The sequence below is a fragment of the Salmo salar genome, unplaced genomic scaffold (assembly GCF_965601325.2).
Source record: "Salmo salar unplaced genomic scaffold, fSalSal1 ptg000152l, whole genome shotgun sequence".
Classification (NCBI taxonomy): Eukaryota; Metazoa; Chordata; class Actinopteri; order Salmoniformes; family Salmonidae; genus Salmo; species Salmo salar.
This window is the reverse complement of record NW_027675323.1, coordinates 2,771,540-2,798,846: the sequence shown is the minus strand read 5'-3', so window position 1 is coordinate 2,798,846 and position 27,307 is coordinate 2,771,540. Positions and strand designations below refer to the sequence as shown.

Here is a 27,307-nt window from a genome sequence, read left to right as displayed (position 1 = left end):
ACCATCGGGTTCTTGGTCACCTCTCTGACTAAGGCCCTTCTCCCCTGATTGCTCAGTTTGGCCGGGCGGCCAGCTCTAAGATGAGTCTTGGTGGTTCCAAACGTCTTCCATTTAAGAATGATGGAGGCCACTGTGTTCTTGGGGACCTTCAATGCTGCAGACATTTTTTGGTACCTTTTTGGTACCTGTGCCTCGACACAATCCTGTCTCAGAGCTCTACGGACAATACCTTTGACCTCATGGCTTGGTTTTTGCTCTGACATGCACTGAACTGTGGGACCTGATATAGAGAGGTGTGTGCCTTTCCAAATCATGTCTAATCAATTGAATTTACCAGAGGTGGACTCCAATCAAGTTGTAGAAACATCTCAAGGGTGATTAGTGGAATCAGGATGCATCTGAGTTCAATTTCGAGTCTCATAGCAAAGGTTCTGAATACTTAAGTAAATACATTTGTAAAAATGTCTAAAAACCTGTTTTGGGTTTGTCATTGTGGGGTATTGTGTGAAGATTGATGAGGATGAAAAATTATTCAAATTTTTTCTATTTAATCCATTTTAGAATAAGGCTGTAACATAACAAAATGTGGAAAAAGTGAAGGGGTCTGAATACTTTACGAATGCGCTGTATACCGCTGGCAGAGTTTTCTACCACTGCAGAGTTTTCTATCATTGGCAGTTTTGTACACAGTCACGTGATACGTGGTAAAGAAAAACCCAATCTTAGGAGAGTACATGGGAGGCACTATACTGTGTGTCTGCAGGTGTCTATCTGGTCAAAACCACTGTTACAGGAGCCCCTCCACCCTCTGGTGGGATGGATCATGTCTACAGAGAAACCTAGATTCAAATACTTAGATGTGTGTGTATTGGGTATATGTTGTGAAATTGTTAGATATTACTTGTTAGATATTACTGCACTGTCGGAGCTAGAAACACAGGCATTTTGCTACACCTGCAATAATATCTGCTAAACACGTGTATGTGACCAATAAAATGTGATTTTGATTTGAAATAAACGTCCTATTTATCAAAGGTGCTTTTGTCTGGGGTCAAAATGACTCCAAAGGATTTGAATTTGTTAAAAGTCCATATTGATACAGAAACACTAAACCATGATTTAGATTTATTAACAACCAGTTGATTGACAAAGTCATGAAAAATTGGAAGAATTGAATAAAATACATTTTGGCCATGATAAAAGATATGCCTCTGGGGTCAAAATGATCCATGTCAGAAGTATGGTTCAATGCAAATATGTAGTGGGTGTAAAGTTTGTTTTAAATTCTCACTCATTAAAAACGAATCAATCAACACATGCTTCTCTTTGAACGACTTAATATAATATTAAACTTTTCTGAAATAAATGAAAAATAAACGTTTGGTTCCTCAACTGCGTTGCCCAGTCCAGTCAGCAGATGGCGATGTGCGTCTTTTAGGTTCAGGCGATGCTGCCAGTGTGACGTATAATCTAGTGGACGGGACGCTCCTTCAACAACAACAGCTAGTCAGACACCTCGGTAGCTTTCTAGCAAACATAGCTACAACATTCACGCTCTTTACACTGGTTTGGTGTATATTAGTCGCTGTGTATTAAACACACTTCTGTCGTATGTACTTGTTGACCCATTTAATTATATATTTACGTTGTTTGTAAGCTAGCTGGTTTGCTAAGTTAGCTTAGAACTAGGCTAGTCGCTAATGCTAACTAGCTAACATCCCCGACCATGAGTTCACTAAGCTACTCTCCTCCTGTTAAAGAGGAGGTCTGCTGGACGGAGAAAGAAGCTCTAGTGAAAGAGGAGGAGGAAGAGGAGGCTGTTACAATGCAAAAACAAGTAGAGGATGAGGCTGTTAGCGTGAAAGAAGAAGAGAAAGACGTTTCAGTGAAAGAAGAGGAAGACGCGTTCAGAGTGAAAGAGGAGGAGGATGTTACAGTAAAAGAAGAGGAGGAAGAGAAAGAGGAGGCAGTTTTTGGAGTGAAAGAGGAGGAGGGGGAGATGACTGTCACATCGGAGGAAGAAGAGGAGGTTGGAGATCTGTTTAACACCAGTAAGTACCGTCTCTGCAGTCGTTGAACCAATATGCAGTAAAGGGGTTCTACACTTTAATGTTGTTCTGTAGGAATGGCTGAAGCTTCACTGTAACGTGTAGAACATCAAGAGTGGACCATCAACAAAACGTTAACAATTGATCAAATGCATCCAATGACAATGCCTGAAATACTGTAGTCCTCAATATCTCCTATTAGATTAGCCCAAGATGTTCTCTTAAAGGGGCAATCAGCAGTTGTTACATCCATTTTGGGACTTATACATTAATGATATGTACCCATCTGTTTCTTGAAGAAATCACTTATAAATGCCTCATGAGCTTAGTTCAACTGTCATACCCCATCAGAACCCAAAATATAAGCATTTTTTTACTCCAATGTTTGTCAGGAAATATTAACAAACACTGTATATCCTCAAAACATGGTTAAAACTATAATGTTGATATCATGGATGGTTACATTTCTCCAGCTCCATCCCTCAGCTTTTTACTGAAACGGGCAGGGAGTACGCTTTGTTATTGTTTCTACTGCTGATTGCTGCCCCCGTTACTCCTCAAGGTCCAAGGACTGTATGTTATTTTCAGAGGTAGACTCGCTCTGGCAGTCAAAATAATCAAATATTCCATCATCAAATCAAATGTATTTATATAGCCCTTCTTACATCAGCTGAGTGGCAAGTTATCTGACCATTTCTACCAATCTGTGTGCCAGTTGTGATTTTCATATGTACATTTTACTGGAACAGTTTCATTTCATTTATAATAGTATCTCAAAATCATTGCCTGTGATTAATATACATTCTATCTAAATGAAAATTATACAAATCTAAAAGTAACTTTTATTGCCATCTATGTAAAAAAAAACACAAGTAAAACTAAATGCATGCTATTCAACCGATCGCTGCCTGCACCTGCCCGCCCGTCCAGCATCACTACTCTGGACGGCTCTGACTTAGAATACGTGAACAACTACAAATACCTGGGTGTCTGGTTAGACTGTAAACTCTCCTTCCAGACTCACATTAAGCATCTCCAATCCAAAATTAAATCTAGAATCGGCGTCCTATATCGCAACAAAGCATCCTTCACTCACGCTGCCAAACACACCCTCGTAAAACTGACCATCCTACCGATCCTCGACTTCGGCGATGTCATCTATAAAATAGCCTCCAACACTCTACTCAACAAACTGGATGCAGTCTATCACAGTGCCATCCGTTTTGTCACCAAAGCCCCATATACTACCCACCACTGCGACCTGTACGCTCTCGTTGGCTGGCCTTCGCTTAATACTCGTTGCCAAACCCACTGGCTACAGGTTATCTACAAGTCTCTGCTAGGTAAAGCCCCGCCTTATCTCAGCTCACTGGTCACCATAGCAGCACCCACTCGTAGCATGCGCTCCAGCAGGTATATCTCACTGGTCACCCCCAAAGCCAATTCCTCCTTTGGTCGTCTTTCCTTACAGTTCTCTGCTGCCAATGACTTGAACGAACTGCAAAAATCTCTGAAGCTGGAGACTCATATCTCCCTCACTAGCTTTAAGCACCAGCTGTCAGAGCAGCTCACAGATCACTGCACCTGTACATAGCCCATCTGTAAACAGCCCATCTATCTACCTACCTCATCACCATACTGTGTTTATTTATTTATCTTGCTCCTTTGCACCCCAGTATCTCTACTTGCACATTAATCTTCTGCACATCTACCATTCCAGTGTTTAATTGCTATATTGTAATTACTTCGCCACCATGGCCTATTTATTGTCTTAACTTACCTCATTTGCACTCACTGTATATAGACTTTTTGTTTTCTTTTGTTCTACTGTATTATTGACTGTATGTTTTGTTTATTCCATGTGTAACTCTGTGTTGTTGTATGGGTCGAATTGCTATGCTTTATCTTGGCCAGGTCGCAGTTGCAAATGAGAACTTGTTCTCAACTAGCCTACCTGGTTAAATAAAGGTGAAATAAAAAAATAAAAAAATAAATGATGGGTCCTACAGTAGGTCTATGTTATTGTTAGGTGAAGTTATGGGTCCTACAGTAGGTCTATGTTATTGTTAGGTGAAGTTATGGGTCCTACAGTAGGTCTATGTTATTGTTAGGTGAAGTTATGGGTCCTACAGTAGGTCTATGTTATTGTTAGGTGAAGTTATGGGTCCTACAGTAGGTCTATGTTATTGTTAGGTGAAGTTATGGGTCCTACAGTAGGTCTATGTTGTTGTTAGGTGAAGTTATGGGTCCTACAGTAGGTCTATGTTATTGTTAGGTGAAGTTATGGGTCCTACAGTAGGTCTATGTTGTTATTAGGTGAAGTTATGGGTCCTACAGTAGGTCTATGTTATTGTTAGGTGAAGTTATGGGTCCTACGGTAGGTCTATGTTATTGTTAGGTGATGTTATGGGTCCTACAGTAGGTCTATGTTGTTAGGTGAAGCTATGGGTCCTACAGTAGGTCTATGTTGTTGTTAGGTGAAGTTATGGGTCCTACAGTAGGTATATGTTGTTAGGTGAAGTTATGGGTCCTACAGTAGGTCTATGTTATTGTTAGGTGAAGTTATGGGTCCTACAGTAGGTCTATGTTATTGTTAGGTGAAGTTATGGGTCCTACAGTAGGTCTATGTTATTGTTAGGTGAAGTTATGGGTCCTACAGTAGGTATATGTTGTTAGGTGAAGTTATGGGTCCTACAGTAGGTCTATGTTATTGTTAGGTGAAGTTATGGGTCCTACAGTAGGTATATGTTGTTAGGTGAAGTTATGGGTCCTACAGTAGGTCTATGTTGTTGTTAGGTGAAGTTATGGGTCCTACAGTAGGTATATGTTGTTAGGTGAAGTTATGGGTCCTACAGTAGGTCTATGTTGTTAGGTGAAGTTATGGGTCCTACAGTAGGTCTATGTTGTTAGGTGAAGTTATGGGTCCTACAGTAGGTCTATGTTGTTGTTAGGTGAAGTTATGGGTCCTACAATAGGTCTATGTTGTTAATAGGTGAAGTTATGGGTCCTACAGTAGGTCTATGTTTTTAGGTGAAGTTATGGGTCCTACAGTAGGTCTATGTTGTTGTTATGGGTCCTACAGTAGGTCTATGTTATTGTTATGGGTCCTAGAGGACACTATGTGTGTCATGCAACAACAACCAAAGTGCTTCTTCGTTCATTACATAGGTATGATTGTTGTTAGGTGAAGTTATGGGCCAATTTGGCAAAGAGTGTACAAACCCTCATTGTCAGGCTGATGGAAAAGCCAAAGAGCATTTTACTGGTTGAAGTGTTTTTTAAGTACAAAGCAGTTGATTTGCGACAATAACACAAACATATTAAGCAGGAGATTCAAATGAGTCTTACAATTATAATTCAAAGTAGTGTGAAATGAACTCATCATCAACCTGGAAATGGAGGTTACTCCCCTGAGTTTCCCCCATTCACATTCAGAATACATTGTGAAAAACTAAAATCTTTGCTCACCATTTTTGCTCCAGGCAGATATACTACATCCATAACTAGTGGTTTCCTCATTACCAGATATACTACATCCATAACTAGTGGTCTCCTCATTACCAGATATACTACATCCATAACTAGTGGTTTCCTCATTAGCAGATATACTACATCCATAACTAGTGGTTTCCTCATTAGCAGATATACTACATCCATAACTAGTGGTTTCCTCATTAGCAGATATACTACATCCATAACTAGTGGTTTCCTCATTACCAGATATACTACATCCATAACTAGTGGTTTCCTCATTAGCAGATATACTACATCCATAACTAGTGGTTTCCTCATTAGCAGATATACTACATCCATAACTAGTGGTTTCCTCATTACCAGATATACTACATCCATAACTAGTGGTTTCCTCATTACCAGATATACTACATCCATAACTAGTGGTTTCCTCATTACCAGATATACTACATCCATAACTAGTGGTTTCCTCATTACCAGATATACTACATCCATAACTAGCCATTTCCTCATTAGCAGGGATGAGTTTCTGCAACCAAATTGTGTGCATTGCCCTCGTGCTGCAATTTTAGCAAACACAGAAAGGGGCCTATATTGGTGACCAAAAGTCGTCTGGCACACTGCTTAGAGTTTCAACAACATGAATAACTTATTTCTAGCCTACAATCGTAATGTTACTACGAATGTGAAAACAAGACAAAATATTACTTTTCTTGCTCATTTTAAGACAATTGTCAAATAATTCTAACATTCATTACAGATGTCAATTGTTGTCCAACATCATGGCTCCGCTGTTGGCATCACCTTTTACAGTGGATTACCGCTGTTGTGGGCCTTTAACCATCTGTCTGACTTTGTTGTTCACACAGGAGAGATACTGAACTATCGTGGGTCCTCTGGGGAGCCTCAACAACCTCGTGATGCTGACAAGGCAGAGAAGAGTCTCTCCAGATCAGAACACCTCAAGAAACACCTGCAGAGATCCACAGGGAAGAGAACTCACTGCTGCTCTGACTGTGGGAAGAGATTCACCTCCTCAGGCATTAAAATTCATCAAAGAATCCACACAGGAGAGAAACCATTTAGCTGTACTCAATGTGGGAAGAGATTTACTACATCTGGCTCTCTGACATTACACCAGAGAACACACACAGGAGAGAAACCTTATAGCTGTGGTCAATGTGGGAAGAGTTTTGGTCAATCTAGCAATCTGACAGTGCACCAGAGAATACATACAGGACAGAAACCCTATAGCTGTGATCAATGTGGGAAGAGTTTTGGTCAATCTAGCAATCTGACAGTGCACCAGAGAACACACACAGGAGAGAAACCTTATAGCTGTGGTCAATGTGGGAAGAGTTTTGGTCTATCTGGATATCTGACAGTGCACCAGAGAACACACACAGGAGAGAAATATTTTGGCTGTGGTCAATGTGACAAGAGATTCTCTGATAAAAGACCTCTGATCAAACATCAGAAAATACATGAAGGAGTTGTTTCATGATATCAATGAATTAATGTCACATTGTAGAATGTTTTAACATTGTAGTAGGTGTATATTAATGATGTCACAATGTAGAACCCTAAACGTTTGTCCCCTGTTCTATTGATTTCAACATGATATGGATATTAGCCTCAGGGGGAAAATCTAGGCTCTGAATTGAAAGAGTTACTATTTATGAGATTTAACTAAAAGTGACTAACACAAAAAGAGTTGTGTTACACTTACCATGTTGGTGACCCACTGGAATCAAAATGTATCTGGCTGTTTTCTACAAATTGTCCTCTAACCAGGGATGTACACACTATTCCCAGATTCTGTGTGGTTTTTGAGCTGTTAGTTTTAACAGGACGTGCAACCTCATCTCCTTCCTCTCGGCACAATTGATTTCAACATGATATCGATGAGTTATGACAAATAAGTGTTGTGTTCCTTTGTTTAGTGACCCCTACATTTAAATGCATCACTCCAAAATGTAGCTGACTGTCTTCTGCAGGTTGTCCTCTAACCAGTGAGGTGAAATATATCTCCATTTCCATGTGTTTTTTGTTTTGTTGTGTTAGTTTCAAGAGCAGGTTCAACCTGATTTCCCCCCAAATGGATATAAGATTTGTGTTTTGCGTTTAGCTAGTGCGTTGCTATGGATCTTTATTTATTTTGACTGCACGTTTTTCCGTATTGGAGATGAGTTTTGTTTGGGCTCGTTCCAAGGAGACGAGAGTTCTAGAAGCTAGTGGGATTTAGGAAGACGAGAGTTCTAGAAGCTAGTGAGTTTTAGGAAGACGAGAGTTCTAGAAGCCAGTGGGATTTAGAAAGAGGAGAGTTCTAGAATCTAGTGAGTTTTAGGAAGACGAGAGTTCTAGAAGCTAGTGGGATTTAGGAAGACGAGTGTTCTAGAAGCTAGTGAGTTTTAGGAAGACGAGAGTTCTAGAAGCTAGTGAGTTTTAGGAAGACGAGAGTTCTAGAAGCTAGTGAGTTTTAGGAAGACGAGAGTTCTAGAAGCTAGTGAGTTTTAGGAAGAGGAGAGTTCTAGAAGCTAGTGAGTTTTAGGAAGAGGAGAGTTCTAGAAGCTAGTGAGTTTTAGGAAGACGAGAGTTCTAGAAGCTAGTGAGTTTTAGGAAGATGAGTGTTCTAGAAGCTAGTGAGTTTTAGGATTCTATAGAAAGAAAAAGGAGAAACAAATAATCCTATTGTATATTATTATTTAGAAATACGTGTTTTTTTCTTGTTTTTAATTGTTGACATCCAGTAGACACCATGTTTATATTAGTGAAGGTGAATCATTGTAGTTGATTATAATGTGAAATGGAAGTTGTTTTCTGTTGGTGGTGAGCAAACTTTTTCAACAAAAATATAGGATATATTTGTTGTCATAAGGGGGAAGGTGTTACAGGCGTTGGTTTTTCCATTTATGTTTTGAGGTTGGACTTTAGCTCTTTAGCGCGTCTAGCTCGTTAGCACGTCTAGCTTGTTAGCCCGTCTAGCTCGTTAGCACGTCAGCTCGTCTAGCCCGTGAGCACGTCTAGCTCGTTAGCCCGTCTAGCTCGTTAGCACGTCTAGCTCGTTAGCCCGTCTAGCTCATTAGCCCGTCTAGCTCGTTAGCACGTCTAGCTCGTCAGCACGTCTAGCTCGTTAGCCCGTCTAGCGCGTCTAGCTCGTTAGCACGTCTAGCTGGTTAGCCCGTCTAGCTCGTTAGCACGTAGGACGCACTGATTGGTGTCACCTCGTTAGTCAGTATGTGTTACACCTGTGCTGGCTTGTCCATCTCGTTAGTGGGAAGGTGTTTCACCTGAGCTGGTCCAGGTTCTATTTAAGAGTGTCTGGCCCAGTGCTCCAGTTGTCTTGATACATTTGGAGAGTCAACACCTTTAGTTGCTCCACCTTTTTGGTTTGCTTCCTGTCTTTAAGTTTGGTGTGGGTTTTTCTTTTGTTTGCCTCTTCTTGGGCAGATTTAGTGGGTCTCATGGTGGGTGTCTTTTAGGTCCCAGTTGTTGTTACTAGTCAACTTTCAGTGGACACCCCCATAGTGTCTTTCAGAGCCCCTCCTAAAAAACAAGTTTATATTTTGGGTTGAATATAGCATCATATTGTTGATATTTTAATCAATGGCATTTCCTTCCAATGCTCATTAGTCTTTCAGTTGTTATTATTGTTTTTTATCCTCATATTTGTGTACTAAATATTTCTGATTATTTTCATAGTTTTTTCCTGTGAAGCCATTGTGTTGCATCCATGTCTGACATGTGCTGTATAAATAAAGCTTGATTTGATTTGAACATATTGTAAAACAAATTAACCCAATGACTGACCAATCAACAGACTCTTGGTCCACCTTAGTATCCCCCTTGTCCCTTTCCCAATGTCATGAACTAGACCAGGTACTGTTACAGCTGCTCTCTCCTCCTCAATGTCATGACCTAGACCAGGTACTGTGTTACAGCTGCTCTCTCCTCCTCAATGTCATGAACTAGACCAGGTACTGTGTTACAGCTGCTCTCTCCTCCTCAATGCCATGAACTAGACCAGGTACTGTGTTACAGCTGCTCTCTCCTCCTCAATGTCATGAACTAGACCAGGTACTGTTACAGCTGCTCTCTCCTCCTCAATGTCATGAACTAGACCAGGTACTGTGTTACAGCTGCTCTCTCTCCTCAATGTCATGAACTAGACCAGGTACTGTGTTACAGCTGCTCTCTCCTCCTCAATGTCATGAACTAGACCAGGTACTGTGTTACAGCTGCTCTCTCCTCAATGCCATGAACTAGACCAGGTACTGTGTTACAGCTGCTCTCTCCTCCTCAATGTCATGAACTAGACCAGGTACTGTGTTACAGCTGCTCTCTACTCCTCAATGTCATGAACTAGACCAGGTACTGTGTTACAGCTGCTCTCTCCTCCTCAATGCCATGAACTAGACCAGGTACTGTGTTACAGCTGCTCTCTCCTCCTCAATGTCATGAACTAGACCAGGTACTGTGTTACAGCTGCTCTCTACTCCTCAATGTCATGAACTAGACCAGGTACTGTGTTACAGCTGCTCTCTCCTCCTCAATGTCATGAACTAGACCAGGTACTGTGTTACAGCTGCTCTCTCCTCAATGCCATGAACTAGACCAGGTACTGTGTTACAGCTGCTCTCTCCTCCTCAATGCCATGAACTAGACCAGGTACTGTGTTACAGCTGCTCTCTCCTCCTCAATGCCATGAACTAGACCAGGTACTGTGTTACAGCTGCTCTCTCCTCCTCAATGTCATGAACTAGACCAGGTACTGTTACAGCTGCTCTCTCCTCCTCAATGTCATGAACTAGACCAGGTACTGTGTTACAGCTGCTCTCTCCTCCTCAATGCCATGAACTAGACCAGGTACTGTTACAGCTGCTCTCTCTCCTCAATGTCATGAACTAGACCAGGTACTGTGTTACAGCTGCTCTCTCCTCCTCATTGTCATGAACTAGACCAGGTACTGTGTTACAGCTGCTCTCTCCTCCTCAATGTCATGAACTAGACCAGGTACTGTGTTACAGCTGCTCTCTCTCCTCAATGCCATGAACTAGACCAGGTACTGTTACAGCTGGTCTCTCCTCCTCAATGCCATGAACTAGACCAGGTACTGTGTTACAGCTGCTCTCTCCTCCTCAATGTCATGAACTAGACCAGGTACTGTGTTACAGCTGCTCTCTCCTCCTCAATGCCATGAACTAGACCAGGTACTGTGTTACAGCTGCTCTCTCTCCTCAATGTCATGAACTAGACCAGGTACTGTTACAGCTGCTCTCTCCTCCTCAATGTCATGAACTAGACCAGGTACTGTGTTACAGCTGCTCTCTCCTCCTCAATGTCATGAACTAGACCAGGTACTGTGTTACAGCTGCTCTCTCTCCTCAATGTCATGAACTAGACCAGGTACTGTGTTACAGCTGCTCTCTCCTCCTCAATGTCATGAACTAGACCCGGTACTGTGTTACAGCTGCTCTATCCTCCTCAATGCCATGAACTAGACCAGGTACTGTGTTACAGCTGCTCTCTCCTCAATGCCATGAACTAGACCAGGTACTGTGTTACAGCTGCTCTCTCCTCCTCAATGCCATGAACTAGACCAGGTACTGTGTTACAGCTCCTCTCTCCTCCTCAATGTCATGAACTAGACCAGGTACTGTGTTACAGCTGCTCTCTACTCCTCAATGTCATGAACTAGACCAGGTACTGTGTTACAGCTGCTCTCTCCTCCTCAATGTCATGAACTAGACCAGGTACTGTGTTACAGCTGCTCTCTCCTCAATGCCATGAACTAGACCAGGTACTGTGTTACAGCTGCTCTCTCCTCCTCAATGCCATGAACTAGACCAGGTACTGTGTTACAGCTGCTCTCTCCTCCTCAATGCCATGAACTAGACCAGGTACTGTTACAGCTGCTCTCCTCCTCAATGTCATGAACTAGACCAGGTACTGTGTTACAGCTGCTCTCTCCTCAATGTCATGAACTAGACCAGGTACTGTTACAGCTGCTCTCTCCTCCTCAATGCCATGAACTAGACCAGGTACTGTTACAGCTGCTCTCTCCTCCTCAATGTCATGAACTAGACCAGGTACTGTGTTACAGCTGCTCTCTCCTCCTCAATGCCATGAACTAGACCAGGTACTGTTACAGCTGCTCTCTCCTCAATGCCATGAACTATACCAGGTACTGTGTTACAGCTGCTCTCTCCTCCTCAATGCCATGAACTAGACCAGGTACTGTTACAGCTGCTCTCTACTCCTCAATGCCATGAACTAGACCTGGTACTGTGTTACAGCTGCTCTCTCCTCCAAAGTGAAGGGGTCTGAATACTTCACGAATGCATTGTAAACCGCTGGCAGAGTTTTCTACCATTGGCAGTTTTGTACACAGTCATGTGATACGTGGTATAGAAAGGTCCAATCTTAGGAGAGTACATGGGAGGCACTATACTGTGTGTCTGCAGGTGTCTATCTGGTCAAAACCACTGATACAGGTGCCCCTCCACCATCTGGTGGGATGGATCATGTCTATAGAGAAACTTAGATTCAAATACTTAGATATGTGTGTATTGGGTATATGTTGTGAAATTGTTAGATATTACTTGTTAGATATTACTGCACTGTCGGAGCTACAAACACAAGCATTTCGCTACACCCGCAATAATATCTGCTAAACACGTGTATGTGACCAATAAAATGTGATTTTGATTTGAAATAAACGTCCTATTTATCAAAGGTGCTTTTGTCTGGGGTCAAAATGACTCCAAAGGATTTGAATTTGTTAAAAGTCCATATTGATACAGAAACACTAAAGCATGATTTAGATGTATTAACAACCAGTTGATTGACAAAGTCATGAAAAATTGGAACAATTGAATAAACCACATTTTGTCTATGATAAAAGATATGCCTCTGGGGTGAAAATGATCCATGTCAGAAGTATGGTTCAATGCAAATATGTAGTGGGTGTAAAGTTTGTATTAAATTCTCACTCATTAAAAACGAATCAATCAACACATGCTTCTCATTGAACGACTTAATATAATATTAAACTTTTCTGAAATAAATGAAAAATAAACGTTTGGTTCCTCAACTGCGTTGCCCACTCCAGTCAGCAGATGGCGATGTGCGTCTTTTAGGTTCAGGCGATGCTGCCAGTGTGACGTCTAATCTAGTGGACGGGACGCTCCTTCAACAACAACAGCTAGTCAGACACCTCGGTAGCTTTCTAGCAAACATAGCTACAACATTCACGCTCTTTACACTGTTTTGGTGTATATTAGTCGCTGTGTATTAAACACACTTATGTCGTATGTACTTGTTGGCCCGTTTAATTATATATTTACGTTGTTTATCAGCTAGCTGGTTTGCTAAGTTAGCTTAGAACTAGGCTAGTCGCTAATGCTAGCTAGTGAACATCCCCGACCATGAGTTCACTAAGCTACTCTCCTCCTGTTAAAGAAGAAGAGGTCTGCTGGACGGAGAAAGAGGGTCTGTGGCTGAACGTTGTCGTGAAAGAGGAGGAAGAGAAAGATGTTACATTACAAAAACAAGTAGAGGGTGAGGCTGTTACCGTGAAAGAAGAAGAGAAAGACGTTACAGTGAAAGAAGAGGAAGACGTGTTCAGAGTGAAAGAGGAGGAGGATGTTACAGTAAAAGAAGAGGAGGATGCAGTTTTTGGAGTGAAAGAGGAGGAGGGGGAGATGACTGTCACATCGAAGAAGGAAGAAGAGGAAGAATCTGGATATCTGGGCCCGGTTTCCCAAAGGCATGTTAAGGCATCCAATGGTTCTAACGATGAACGGGCCCTGATTAACACTCGTAAGTACTGTCTTAAATACAGAGGCACAAACTCTGCAGTTGTTGAACTGATGGTTGGTGTTAAAGGGGAAATCTGCAATTGTTACATCCATATTTGGACTTTTAAATTATTTATAGCCATTATAGCCATTGATTCTTGAAGAATATAACACATGCCTCATGAGCTTAGTTCAACTGTTGTTCCCCATCAGAACCCCAAATAATCTTTTTTTTACTCCAATGTTTAGAAACAATTTAAATGATATACAAACACTGTAAACACTCAAAACATGGTTACAACTATGTTGATATCATGGATGGTCAGTCCTTGCATCCGTAGGTCTGTCTATGAATTTGAGAGTAGTTACATTTCTCCAGACCCATCATCTTATTACCAAATCAGTGGTGGAATTACAGCTTTGTTATTGTTTGGACTGCAGATTGGTTGGTTGATTGTTTTGTGGCTTTTTAAAGGGGCAACCTAGGATTTAAACAGCAACAAAATGGCTGCCCAGAGGCTTGGTTTGGTAAACAGTTGATGGATGGGGGAAGGAGAAGTGTAACCACTCTCAAATTCATAGAGAAAGCTATTGTAGCAACCGTAACCCAACACCTAGCGACCTCGTCAAGAAGTTCAGACATCTTGGCGTAACAGTTATAAGGTGTTGGCTTGACAGTCGCTGGACCCAGGTTTGAGTTCAGCTCAGGGCTACCCACTGAATTGACTACACTATGAATACAAGGACTGGCCATCCATGATGTCATAATGATAGTTTAACCAGGTTTCTAGGCTATATAGTATATTCTAGAATTCATCCAGGATGTCATAATGATAGTTTAACCAGGTTTCTAGGCTATATAGTATATTCTAGAATTCATCCAGGATGTCATAATGATAGTTTAACCAGGTTTCTAGGCTATATAGTATATTCTAGAATTCATCCATGATGTCATAATGATAGTTTAACCAGGTTTCTAGGCTATATAGTATATTCTAGAATTCATCCATGAGGTCAAAATTATTGTTTTAACCAGATTTCAAGGCTATATAGTGCTTGTTTACAAACAGTGGCATTATACGAGCTTATGTTTTGGCTTCTGGTGGGGTAATACAGTTGAAACATTTGAGGCATTTATAAGTTATATTCTTCATGAATCAATGGTTATATAGTAAATGGGTCTTTCTATAACTGCCAGTGTAGATTTCCTGTGGAGGTCAAATTGTTAGAGTTGTTGATAAGTCATTAGCTGTGTTAGAATACTCATACTAACCGTACTATTTGTGATGTTAATTGAGTATATAGTGTGCTTATTGGTCATAGTATGATATGGTTAGTATGCTAAAGTTCCCGGATGTCGTACTAAATTTACCATAATATGACGTAAACACGCAGTACGTTAGGGCCCATAATGCAATTCTTCAGGAAATGGGCGTGGCTTCACATTGTTTTCAGATTTGTAGAAAATGGCGGAAAATATTCAGCTGAAGTCCAACGAGAGCCGATACAAATTCATTGTTTTAACTAATTATGACAAATGTTAAGAAAATGTTGAGCAATGTAATAAAGTAATGTATATTCAAATAATTTACCTTACACGTTATTTTGGCTGACTATTTGCTAGCATGTTATTACAGCAGTATGTATCGGTATGTTATCTAGCTCCCTGACGTTAGTTGGCTTCTTATACATCAAACTTGCCAGTATATGAACTATATTCTATCTAACTAACTACCCAACGTTTATTGACTTGATTATTCCTGTCATTCTTAGCTCAATGGTATAGTCGTAGTGCTTTCTCAATGGACATTCGGATGCTTTCATAAATTCACTCTGACTATCTACTCTGATTTCAGAGCACTCTCGTCTGAGTACCAGAGAGCAGAATAATGAATTTACTAGCGCTCAACACCCGTTGAATATGTCCAGGTGTCAGTAAACGTAGGCAACAAAAACCGTAATTTAAATGTTTTCCAGCAGCACAGTTACAGTCACTCTGGATAACATGAAAACTGCCTAACCAGCTCTGCTAGGGCGAGTAAAATGGTCAGAGTTTCATTTGTGTCTGGAAGTAGCTTGCAAGCTAAGGTCAGAACGGTCAAATCAACCCAACTCCTCGGCCGGAGCGGCCAGTGGCTCAGAGAGCTAAACGGTCTGAATTTACAAACGGACAATCTGACAACGCTCTGAATTTATGAAGTACTCTGGTATTCAAGTTGAATTTAAAAACACACCCGAAGTCGTAAAATGTCTAACTTGTAATGTGTTATGCTAACTAGCTAGCAAGAGGTTGCATAGCAACAGCATAAACATCCGGTAGACAGGAGAAGAGCACTCAACTGAAAGGAAACGGTTCGGTTACAGTTTACTACAATTAACTAATAGTATGTAGTATATACTCATTAAGTATGTAGTTACAGTATACTACAATTAACTAATAGTATGTAGTATATACTCATTAAGTATGTAGTTACAGTATACTACAATTAACTAATAGTATGTAGTATATACTCATTAAGTATGTAGTATACAGTATACTACAATTAACTAATAGTATGTAGTATATACTCATTAAGTATGTAGTTACAGTTTACTACAATTAACTAATAGTATGTAGTATATACTCATTAAGTATGTAGTATACAGTTTACTACAATTAACTAATAGTATATAGTATATACTCATTAAGTATGTAGTTACTATTAGTTAATTGTAGTATACTGTAACTACATACTTAATGAGTATATACTACATACTATTAGTTAATTGTAGTATACTGTATGTAGTATATACTCATTAAGTATGTAGTATACAGTTTACTACAATTAACTAATAGTATGTAGTATATACTCATTAAGTACGTAGTTACAGTATACTACAATTAACTAATAGTATGTAGTATACACTCATTAAGTATGTAGTATACAGTATACTACAATTAACTAATAGTATGTAGTATATACTCATTAAGTATGTAGTTACAGTTTACTACAATGAACTAATAGTATGTAGTATATACTCATTAAGTATGTAGTTACAGTATACTACAATTAACTAATAGTATGTAGTATATACTCATTAATTATGTAGTTACAGTTAAATTAATTAAACTCTCTTGGGCAGGTAGGACACTACCGTCCCACTCACCAACAGCCAGTGAAATAGCAGGGTGCCAAGTTCAAAACAAAAAAAATCTCATAATTCAAACTTACAACTATTTTACACCATTTTAAAGATAAACTTCTCGTTAATCGAACCACATTGTCCGATTTCAAAAAAGGCTTTACGGCGAAAGCATAGCATTAGATTGTTAGGACAGCACCTAGACAAGAAAAACCACACAGCCATCTTCCAAGCAAGGAGAGGCGTCACAAAAACCAGAAATACAGCTAAAATGAATCACTAACCTTTGATGATCTTCATCAGATGGCACTCATAGGACTTTATGTTACACAATACATGTGTGTTTTGCTCGATAAAGTTCATATTTATATCCAAAAACCCCATTTTACATTGGCGTGTAATGTTCAGAAATGTTTTGCCTCCCAAAACTTCCGGTGAATGAGCACATCAATTTACAGAAATACTCATCATAAACGTTGACAAAATATACAACTGTTATTCAAAGAATTATAGATACACTTCTCCTTAACCTCAAACACTTAACTTACATCTAGACGTTCCGCTAGCTAACCTGCTCCAATATCCAATGATGGCGCCAAATACAAACTCCTCTAAAATCCGAAAACTTCCTTTTTTCAAACATATGACTATTTTACAGCATTTTAAAGACAAGACTCTCGTTAATCTAACCACACTGTCCGATTTCAAAAAGGCTTTACAGCGAAAGCAAAACATTAGATTATGTCAGCAGACTACCCAGCCAGAAATAATCAGACTACCCATTTTTCAAGCTAGCATATAATGTCACAAAAACCCAGAAGACAGCTAAATGCAGCACTAAGCTTTGATGATCTTCATCAGATGACAACCCTAGGACATTATGTTATACAATGCATGCATGTTTTGTTCAATCAAGTTCATATTTATATAAAAAAACAGCTTTTTACATTAGCATGTGACGTTCAGAACTAGCATACCCCCCGCAAACTTCCGGGGAATTTACTAACAATTTACTAAATTACTCACGATAAACGTTCACAAAAAGCATTACGATTATTTTAAGAATTATAGATACAGAACTCCTCTATGCACTCGATATGTCCGATTTGAAAATAGCTTTTCGGATGAAGCACATTTTGCAATATTCTAAGTACATAGCCCGGCATCACAGGGCTAGCTATTTAGACACCCAGCAAGTTTAGCATTCACCATAATCACATTTACTATAAGAAAAATGGTCTTACCTTTCCTGTTCTTCGTCAGAATGCACTCCCAGGACTTCTACTTCAATAACAAATGTTGGTTTGGTCCCAAATAATCCATCGTTATATCCGAATAGCGTCGTTTTGTCCGTGCGTTCCAGAAACTATCCGAAATGGTAAATAACGGTCGTGCGCATGGCGCATTTCGTGACAAAGAAATTCTAAATATTCCTTTACCGTACTTCGAAGCATGTCAACCGCTGTTTAAAATCAATTTTTATGCCATTTTTCTCGTAGAAAAGCGATAATATTCCGACCGGGAATCTCCTTTTCGGCAAACAGAGGAAAAAATCACAAAGACGGGGGCGGCCAGGTCACGCGCCTAAGCCCACAGTCCCTTGATCGGCCACTTGAGAAAGGCGATAAAGTGTTTCAGCCTGGGGCTGGGATGACGACATTCTGTTTTTTCCCGGGCTCTGAGCGCCCATGGAAGACGTAGGAAGTGTCACGTTAGAGCAGAGATCCTTTGTAAAAGATAGAGATGGCAAAGAAGTTCCAGAAATGGTCAGACAGGCCACTTCCTGTAAAGGAATCTCTCAGGTTTTGACCTGCCATTTGAGTTCTGTTATACTCACAGACACCATTCAAACCATTTTAGAAACTTTAGGGTGTTTTCTATCCATATATAATAAGTATATGCATATTCTAGTTACTGGGTAGGATTAGTAACCAGATTAAATCGGGTACGTTTTTTATCCAGCCGTGAAAATACTGCCCCCTAGCCATAAGAGGTTAGATGAAGTAGCCCAAGCCATGCCACTATGTTTGCAGTCTGTGGTGGCAGCAGCTCAGGCAGTTGAGGACTCGGCATCTGTTGTGCTCTATCATGATTTGACTTTAACCTCTTACATCTAGACGTTCCGCTAGCGGAACACCTGCTCCAATATCCAATGATAGGCGTGACGTTGATAAAATTTTAAACTGTTATTCAAAGAATTATAGATACACTTCTCCTTAATGCAACCGCTGTGTCAGATTTCAAAAAAACTTTACAAGAAAACACACTTTGCAATAATCTGAGTACGGCGCTCAGTCAGGAAACCAAACCCGCCCTTTTGTGGAGTCAATAAAACTCAGAAATAATATTATAAATATTCACTTACCTTTGATGTTCTTCATCGGAATGCACTCCCAGGAATCCCAGTTCCACAATAAATGTTCATCTGTTTCGATAAAGTCCATATATATGTCCAACCTCCTTTTTGTTTGCGCGTTCGGTCGAGTAATCCAAATGCACTGTGCTCGCGCAGTAAGTTCAGACGAAAAGTCAAAAAAGTTATATTACAGTTCGTAGAAACATGTCAAACGATGTATAGAATCAATCTTTCGGATGTTTTTATCATAAATCTTCCATAATATTCCAACCGGACAAGTCCTGTCTTCATAAAGGAAAGAGAACTGAGCTCGTGCTCATGGCTGCGCACGTAACTAAAATAATGGCCAACGGCCAGACACCTCACTCAATCAGCTCTTATTCTCTCCCCATTCACAGTAGAAGCCTGAAACAACATTCTAAAGACTGTTGACATCTAGTGGAAGCCTTAGGAAGTGCAAAATGACCCCAAAGATACTGTAATTCTCACGGGTACAGAGCTAAGTCTCATGGGTGCGCACACCACTGAGCTCATGTCATTTTTTCAGTCATCTTATTCCAAGATCTCTTATTCTCTCCCCATTCACAGTAGAAGCACGAAACAACGTTCTAAAGACTGTTGACATCTAGTGGAAGCCTTAGGAAGTGCAAAATGACCCCAAAGACACTGTATACTGGATAGGCAATCACTTGAAAAACTACAAACCTCAGATTTCCACACTTCCTGGTTGGATTTTTCTCAGGTTTTTGCCTGCCATATGAGTTCTGTTATACTCACAGACATCATTCAAACAGTTCTGGAAACTTCAGAGTGTTTTCTATCCAAATCTACTAATAATATGCATATCCTACATTCTGGGCCTGAGTAGCAGGCAGTTTACTATGGGCACGCTTTTCATCCAGACGTCAAAAAACTGCCCCCTATCCCAAAGAAGTTAACTCTCCTCCAAACAAGCTTCAATGCCATACAACACTCCACCCGTGGCCTCCAACTGCTCTTTAAACGCTAGTAGAACTAAATGTATGCTCTTCAACCGATCGCTGCCCGCACCCGCCCGTCCAGCATAACTACTCTGGACGGTTCTGACTTAGAATATGTGGACAACTATAAATACCTAGGTGTCTGGCTAGACTGTAAACTCTCCTTCCAGGCTAATATTAAGCATTTCCAATCCAAAATTTAATCTATAATCGGCTTCCTATTTCACAACAAAGCCTCCTTCACTCACGCTGCCAAACATACCCTCGTAAAGCTGACTATCCTACCGATCCTTGACTTCGGCGATGTCATTTTCAAAATAGCCTCCAACACTCTACTCAGCAAACTGGATGCAGTCTATCACATTGCCATCCGTTTTGTCACCAAAGCCCCATATACCACCCACCACTGCGACCTGTATGCTCTCGTCGGCTGGCCCTCGCTACATATTCGTCACCAAATCCACTGGCTCCAGGTCATCTATAAGTCTTTGCTAGGTAAAGCTCCGCCTTAACTCAGCTCACTGGTCACCATAGCAACAGCCACCCATAGCACGCACTCCAGGAGGTATATCTCACTGGTCATCCCCAAAGCCAACACCTACTTTGGCCGCATTTCCTTCCAGTTCTCTGCTGCCAATCACTGGAACGAATTGCAAAAATTTCTGAAGTTGGAGACTTATATCTATCTACCTCATTACCTTTAAGCATCAGCTATCTGAGCAGCTTACCGATTGCTGCAGCTGTACACAGCCCATCTGTAAATTGCCCATCTGTAAATAGCCCATCCAACTGCCTACCTCATCCCCATGTTTTTATATACTTTTTTTGCTCTTTTGTACCCCAGTATCTCTACTTGCACATCATCATCTGCACATCTATCACTCCAGTGTTAATTTGCTAAATTGTAATTACTTTGCTACTATGGCCTATTTATTTCCTTACCTCCTTACTCCATTTGCACACACTGTATATAGATTTTTCTGTTGTGTTATTGACTGTACGTTTGTTTATCCCACTTGTAACTCTGTGTTGTTTGTGTCACACTGCTTTGCTTTATCTTGGCCAGGTCGCAGTTGTAAATGAGAACTTGTTCTCAACTGGCCTACCTGCTTAAATAAAGGTGAAAAACAAAATGTAATTAAAAATACATTTAAAAAATCATAACTTTATTGACAACACCCAAATGGATACTGTCATTAACGCAGTTCTTCAATAATTACACATAATTCTTAATGCTTTAGCAAACATTTTATTAAACAGGACATTCAAAAATATCCTTACAATTATAATCCAAGGTAGTGTGAAATGAACTCATCATCAACCTGGAAATGGAGGTTACTCCCCTGAATTTCCCCCATTCACATTCAGAATACATTGTGAAAAACTAAAATCTTTGCTCACCATTTTTGCTCCAGGCAGATATAGTACATCCATAACTAGTGGTTTCCTCATTAGCAGGGAGGAGTTTCTGCAATCAAATTGCCCTCGTGCCGCAATTTTAGCAAATACAGAAAGGGGCCTATATTGGAGACCAAAAGTTGTCTGGCACACTGCTTAGAGTTTCAACAACATGAATAACTTATTTCTAGCCTACAATCATTGATGTTACTACTAATGTGAAAACAAGACAAAATATGACTATTCTTGCTCATTTTAAGGCAAATATCAAATAATTGTAACATTCATTACAGAAGTCAATTGTTGTCCAACATCATGGCTACGCTGTTGGCATCACCTTTTACAGTGGATTACCGCTGTTGTGGGCCTTTAATCATCTGTCTGACTTTGTTGTTCACACAGGAGAGATATGGGACTATTGTGGATCCTCTGGGGAGCCTCAACACCCTCGTGATGCTGACGAGGCAGAGAAGAGTCTCTCCACATTAGAACACCTCAATAAACAGCTGCAGAGATCCACAGGGAAGAGAACTCACTGCTGCTCTGACTGTGGGAAGAGATTCACCTCATCAGGCATTAAAATTCATCAGAGAATCCACACAGGAGAGAAACCTTATAGCTGTACTCAATGTGGGAAGAGTTTTGGTCTATCTGGAAGTCTGACTGCACACCAGAGAACACACACAGGAGAGAAACCTTATAGCTGTGGTCAATGTGGGAAGAGTTTTGCTGCATCTAGCACTCTGACTCTACACCAGAGAACACACACAGGAGATAAATATTATAGCTGTGGTCAATGTGGGAAGAGTTTTGCTGCATCTAGCACTCTGACTCAACACCAGAGAATTCACACAGGAGAGAAATCTTATAGGTGTGATCAATGTGGGAAGTGTTTTGGTCAATCTGGCCATCTGGTATCACACCAGAGAGTACACACAGGAGAGAAATCTTATAGCTGTGACCAATGTGGGAAGAGTTTTGGTGGATCTCGAGAGCTGACAGTGCACCAGAGAACACACACAGGAGAGAAACCGTATAGCTGTGATCAATGTGGGAAGAGTTTTGGTCGATCTGGAAATCTGACTGCACACCAGAGAACACACACAGGAGAGAAATCTTATAGCTGTGATCAATGTGGGAAGAGTTTTACTACATTTGCCACTGTGACTCGACACCAGAGAATACACACAGGAGAGAAATCTTATAGCTGTGATCAATGTGGGAAGAGTTTTGGTGGATCTGGATGGCTGACAGTGCACCAGAGAACACACACAGGAGAGAAACCTTATATCTGTGGTCAATGTGGGAAGAGTTTTGGTGGGTCTGGAAATCTGACTGCACACCAGAGAACACACCAGAGAACACACACAGGAGAGAAATCTTATAGCTGTGGTCAATGTGGGAAGAGTTTTACTACATTTGGCACTGTGACTCGACACCAGAGAATACACACAGGAGAGAAATCTTATAGCTGTGGTCAATGTGGGAAGAGTTTTACTACATTTGGCTCTCTGACTCAACACCAGAGAACACACACAGGAGAGAAACCTTATAGGTGTGATCAATGTGGGAAGTGTTTTGGTCAATCTGGCCATCTGGTATCACACCAGAGAATACACACAGGAGAGAAATCTTATAGCTGTGACCAATGTGGGAAGAGTTTTGGTGGATCTGGAGAGCTGACAGTGCACCAGAGAACACACACAGGAGAGAAACCTTATAGCTGTGATATATGTGGGAAGAGATACTCTGATAAAAGATCTCTGATCAAACATCAGAAAATGCATACATGAAGGAATTGTTTCATGATATCAATGAAATGAAATCTCACAATGTAGAATGTTTTAACATTGTAAAAGGAGTATTTTAATGTCACAATTTAGAACCCTAAACGTTTGTCCCCTGTTCTATTGATATCAACATGATATGGATATTAGCCTCAGGGGGAAAATCCAGGCTCTGAATTGAAAGAGTTACTATTTATGAGATTTAACAAAAAGTGACTAACAAAAGAAAGAGTTGTGTTACACTTACCATGTTGGTGACCCACTTGAATCAAAATGCAACACTTCAAAATGTAGCTAGCTGTTTTCTACAAATTGTCTTCTAACCAGGGATGTACACATTATTCCCAGATTCCATGTGGATTTTGAGCTGTTCGTTTTAACAGGACGTGTAAACTCATCTTCCTCCTTTCGCACAATTGATTGCCAGCAGCATACCACCCTGCATCCCACTGCTTGCTTGCTTCTGAAGCTAAGCAGGGTTGGTCCTGGTCAGTCCCTAGATGGGAGACCATATGCTGCTGGAGGGCCAGTCGGAGGAACTCTTTCCTCTGGTCTAAACAATATCCCAATGCCCCAGGGCAGTGACTGCCCAGTGTAGGGTGCCGTCTTTCGGATGGGACGTTAAACGGGTGTCCTGACTCTCTGAGCTCATTAAAGATCCCATTGCACTTATCGTAAGAGTAGGAGTGTTAACCCCGGTGTCCTGGCTAAATTCCCAATCTGGCCCTCATACCATCACGGCCACCTAATCATCCCCAGCTTACAATTGGCTCATTCATCCCCCTCCTCTCCCCTGTAACTATTCCCCAGGTTGTTGCTGTAAATGAGAATGTGTTCTCAGTCAACTTAACTGGTAAAACAACGGTAGAAAAAAAATCCACATGATATCGATGAGTTATGACAAATAAGTGTTGTGTTCCTTTGTTTAGTGACCCCTACATTTAAATGCATCACTCCAAAATGTAGCTGACTGTCTTCTGCAGGTTGTCCTCTAATCAGTGAGGTAAAATATATCTCCCATTTCCATGTGTTTTTTTAGTTGTGTTAGTTTCAACAGCACGTACAACCTGATTTCCCCCCTAATCGATATCAGTGATTTATTGCTACTTGTCAAAACAACAGCGTTTTTGGTGCTTGTACAGTTTATAAGGAGATTGTTTTAAATAATATGATTATTGTGACAGATGTTTGTGTTACATTTTATGTTTAGGTTTTCAATTTATCACAAACTGTTTCTGCATTTGGACTATTGATTTGGACACGTTTAAACTGTGACATTGGGGGATATCTCACCTAGCAAAATGTCGTTGAAAATAAGACTTTGCCCGACATTCAATATAAGTTTGGTTTTAGTTGAAAGTGAAAGTTGAAAAGAAAACAATTTAATTTCAACATACTTACAGCCTAAACACATAGTCACAGTACAATAATCAATTATATGAACAATCCTACATCACTCCAGTATTTATTTACAACATTCATGTGCTAAATGTCTTTATTCCACTACTGAAGTAGCAGGTCTCAAATCACCTCATATTTCAAACATCCAGCCTGACAAAATATACATTTTATGCCTCACCATTTAGTGAATTTTTGCTAATACATATTAACAAAGGGGTGTACATTTGGTTTTTATATTTCATGTTTAATATTCATGTAAGATTTAGTAATCATAATTATTTATGCAACCAACTGACAATCTTTGGGTACAATTATATTGACATTGTTACGCTGCTTTTAGAATATCAGGGTTCATTCTCAGATGTGCCAAACCAAATGTACTAGAGCATGACATTGGGGACTGGGCCCCGATCCAACAACATGCCTATCTAGTGAACCCTGAAAAGAGAGAGAAGCTCCGCAGTGAGGTGGAAAGTTACTACGGATATTAAGGAGCTAGTTCTAGAAGCTAGTGAGTTTTAGGAAGACGAGAGTTCTAGAAGCTAGTGAGTTTTAGGAAGACGAGAGTTCTAGAAGCTAGTGAGTTTTAGGAAGACGAGAGTTCTAGAAGCTAGTGAGTTTTAGGAAGACGAGAGTTCTAGAAGCTAGTGAGTTTTAGGAAGACGAGAGTTCTAGAAGCTAGTGAGTTTTAGGAAGACGAGAGTTCTAGAAGCTAGTGAGTTTTAGGAAGACGAGAGTTCTAGAAGCTAGTGAGTTTTAGGAAGACGAGAGTTCTAGAAGCTAGTGAGTTTTAGGATTCTATAGTAAGAAGAGAAAAAGGAGAAAAAAATATTTCAATTGTATATTATTATTTAGAAATAAGTGTTTTTTTTTTTTTTTAATAAGTTTTTCTTGTTTTTAATTGTTGACAGCCAGTAGACACCATGTTTATATTGGTGAAGGTGAAGCATTGTAGTTGATTATCATGTGAAATGGAAGTTGTTTTCTGTTGGTGGTGAGCAAACTTGTCCAACAAAAATATAGGATATATTTGTTGTCTTAAGGTGTTATAGGCTTTGGTTTTTCCATTTATGTTTGAGGTTGGACTTTAGCACGTCTAGCTCGTTAGCACGTCTAGCTCGTTAGCACGTCTAGCTCGTTAGCACGTCTAGCTCCGTTAGCACGTCTAGCTCCGTTAGCACGTCTAGCTCGTTAGCACGTCTAGCTCGTTAGCACGTCTAGCTCGTTAGCACGTCTAGCTCCGTTAGCACGTCTAGCTCCGTTAGCACGTCTAGCTCGTTAGCCCGTCTAGCTCGTCGTTAGCACGTCTAGCTCGTTAGCACGTCTAGCTCGTTAGCACGTCTAGCTCGTCGTTAGCACGTCTAGCTCGTCGTTAGCACGTCTAGCTCGTTAGCACGTCTAGCTCGTTAGTCAGAATGTGTTACACCTGTGCTGGCTTGTTCATCTTGTTATGGTTGAATATAACATCCAATTGTTAAAATTTTAATCAATGAATTTTCCTTACAATGCTCAGTAGTCTTTCAGTTATTATTCTGTTTGGTATCATCTTATGTTTGCTGAGTAGTAAATATTTCTGTTTATTTTCATTGTTTTTTATTTGTTTTTTCCTGTGAAGCCATTGCGTTGCATCCATGTCTGAAATGTGCTGTATAAATAAAGCTTGATTTGATTTGAACATATTGTAAAACTAATGAACCCAATGACTGACAATCAACAGACTTTTGCAAAACTAATGAACAAATATGTGCAAAAGCAACACGTATCTTGGTCCATCTTAGTATGAAAAACAGTATAAATTCAGTATATCTTCCACTATGTCAAAATAGTGCTGGTATGTAAGTTTAGTATCACTTTTCAACCAACCCAGTTCATTTGTTGAAAATGAAAAATGTTGAAATCAACAATATGTTACAGGATTCAACTACTGGAAACTGAAACAAACAATTGGATCAAACAGATCAATCCCACTGGACATTGGGTTTGATTCAGACCCTGCCAGCATGGCCAGAGATGTAACTTATATCCACTGAACCACCCCAGACCTTTCATGCCTAAAAACACCTAAGTATTAGATTTACTGCCATGGTCTAGTATGTCACTGCATCAGACACCATTCACAATGCTGGCTGAGGTACTAGTAAAACATGACATATTATTTCCTAACCATTCACAATGCTGGCTGAGGTACGAGTAAAACATGACATATTATTTCCTAACCATTCACAATGCTGGCTGAGGTACGAGTAAAACATGACATATTATTTCCTAACCATTCACAATGCTGGCTGAGGTACGAGTAAAACATAACATATTATTTCCTAACCATTCACAATGCTGGCTGAGGTACTAGTAAAACATGACATATTATTTCCTAACCATTCACAATGCTGGCTGAGGTACTAGTAAAACATGACATATTATTTCCTAACCATTCACAATGCTGGCTGAGGTACTAGTAAAACATGACATATTATTTCCTAACCATTCACAATGCTGGCTGAGGTACTAGTAAAACATGACATTATTTCCTAACCATTCACAATCCTGGCTGAGGTACGAATACTTCAGTAAATAAATTTGCAAAAATGTATGTTTTTGGTTTGTCATTATGGGGTATTGTGTGTAGATTGATGAGGGGAAAAATTATGACATTTTAGAATACGGCTGTAACGTAACAAAATGTGGAAAAAGTGAAGGGGTCTGAATACTTAACGAATGCACTGTATATCACTGGCAGAATTTTCTACCACTGCAGAGTTTTCTATCATTGGCAGTTTTGTACACAGTCATGTGATACGTGGTATAGAAAAGTCCAATCTTAGGAGAGTACATGGGAGGCACTATACTGTGTATCTGCAGGTGTCTATCTGGTCAAAACCACTGATACAGGTGCCCCTCCACCCTCTGGTGGGATGGATCATGTCTACAGAGAAACCTAGAT

At 40.2% G+C, this 27,307-nt stretch overlaps 2 protein-coding genes across 2 annotated transcripts; both read left to right on the top strand.

Annotated features, from left to right (window-relative positions):
- Positions 1-1,486: 1,486 nt before the first annotated feature.
- On the top strand, positions 1,487-9,299 carry LOC145867038 (uncharacterized). Its single transcript, XM_082971087.1, has 2 exons — positions 1,487-2,051; positions 6,392-9,299. Exons 1-2 carry the CDS (start codon positions 1,727-1,729, stop codon positions 7,024-7,026), a joined length of 960 nt encoding a protein of 319 aa, XP_082827213.1. The 5' UTR covers positions 1,487-1,726; the 3' UTR covers positions 7,027-9,299.
- Positions 9,300-19,308: 10,009 nt separating this feature from the next.
- LOC145866992 (uncharacterized) lies at positions 19,309-24,961 on the top strand. Its single transcript, XM_082971045.1, has 2 exons — positions 19,309-19,312; positions 21,581-24,961. Exons 1-2 carry the CDS (start codon positions 19,309-19,311, stop codon positions 22,969-22,971), a joined length of 1,395 nt encoding a protein of 464 aa, XP_082827171.1. The 3' UTR covers positions 22,972-24,961.
- The last annotated feature ends 2,346 nt before the right edge of the window (positions 24,962-27,307 follow it).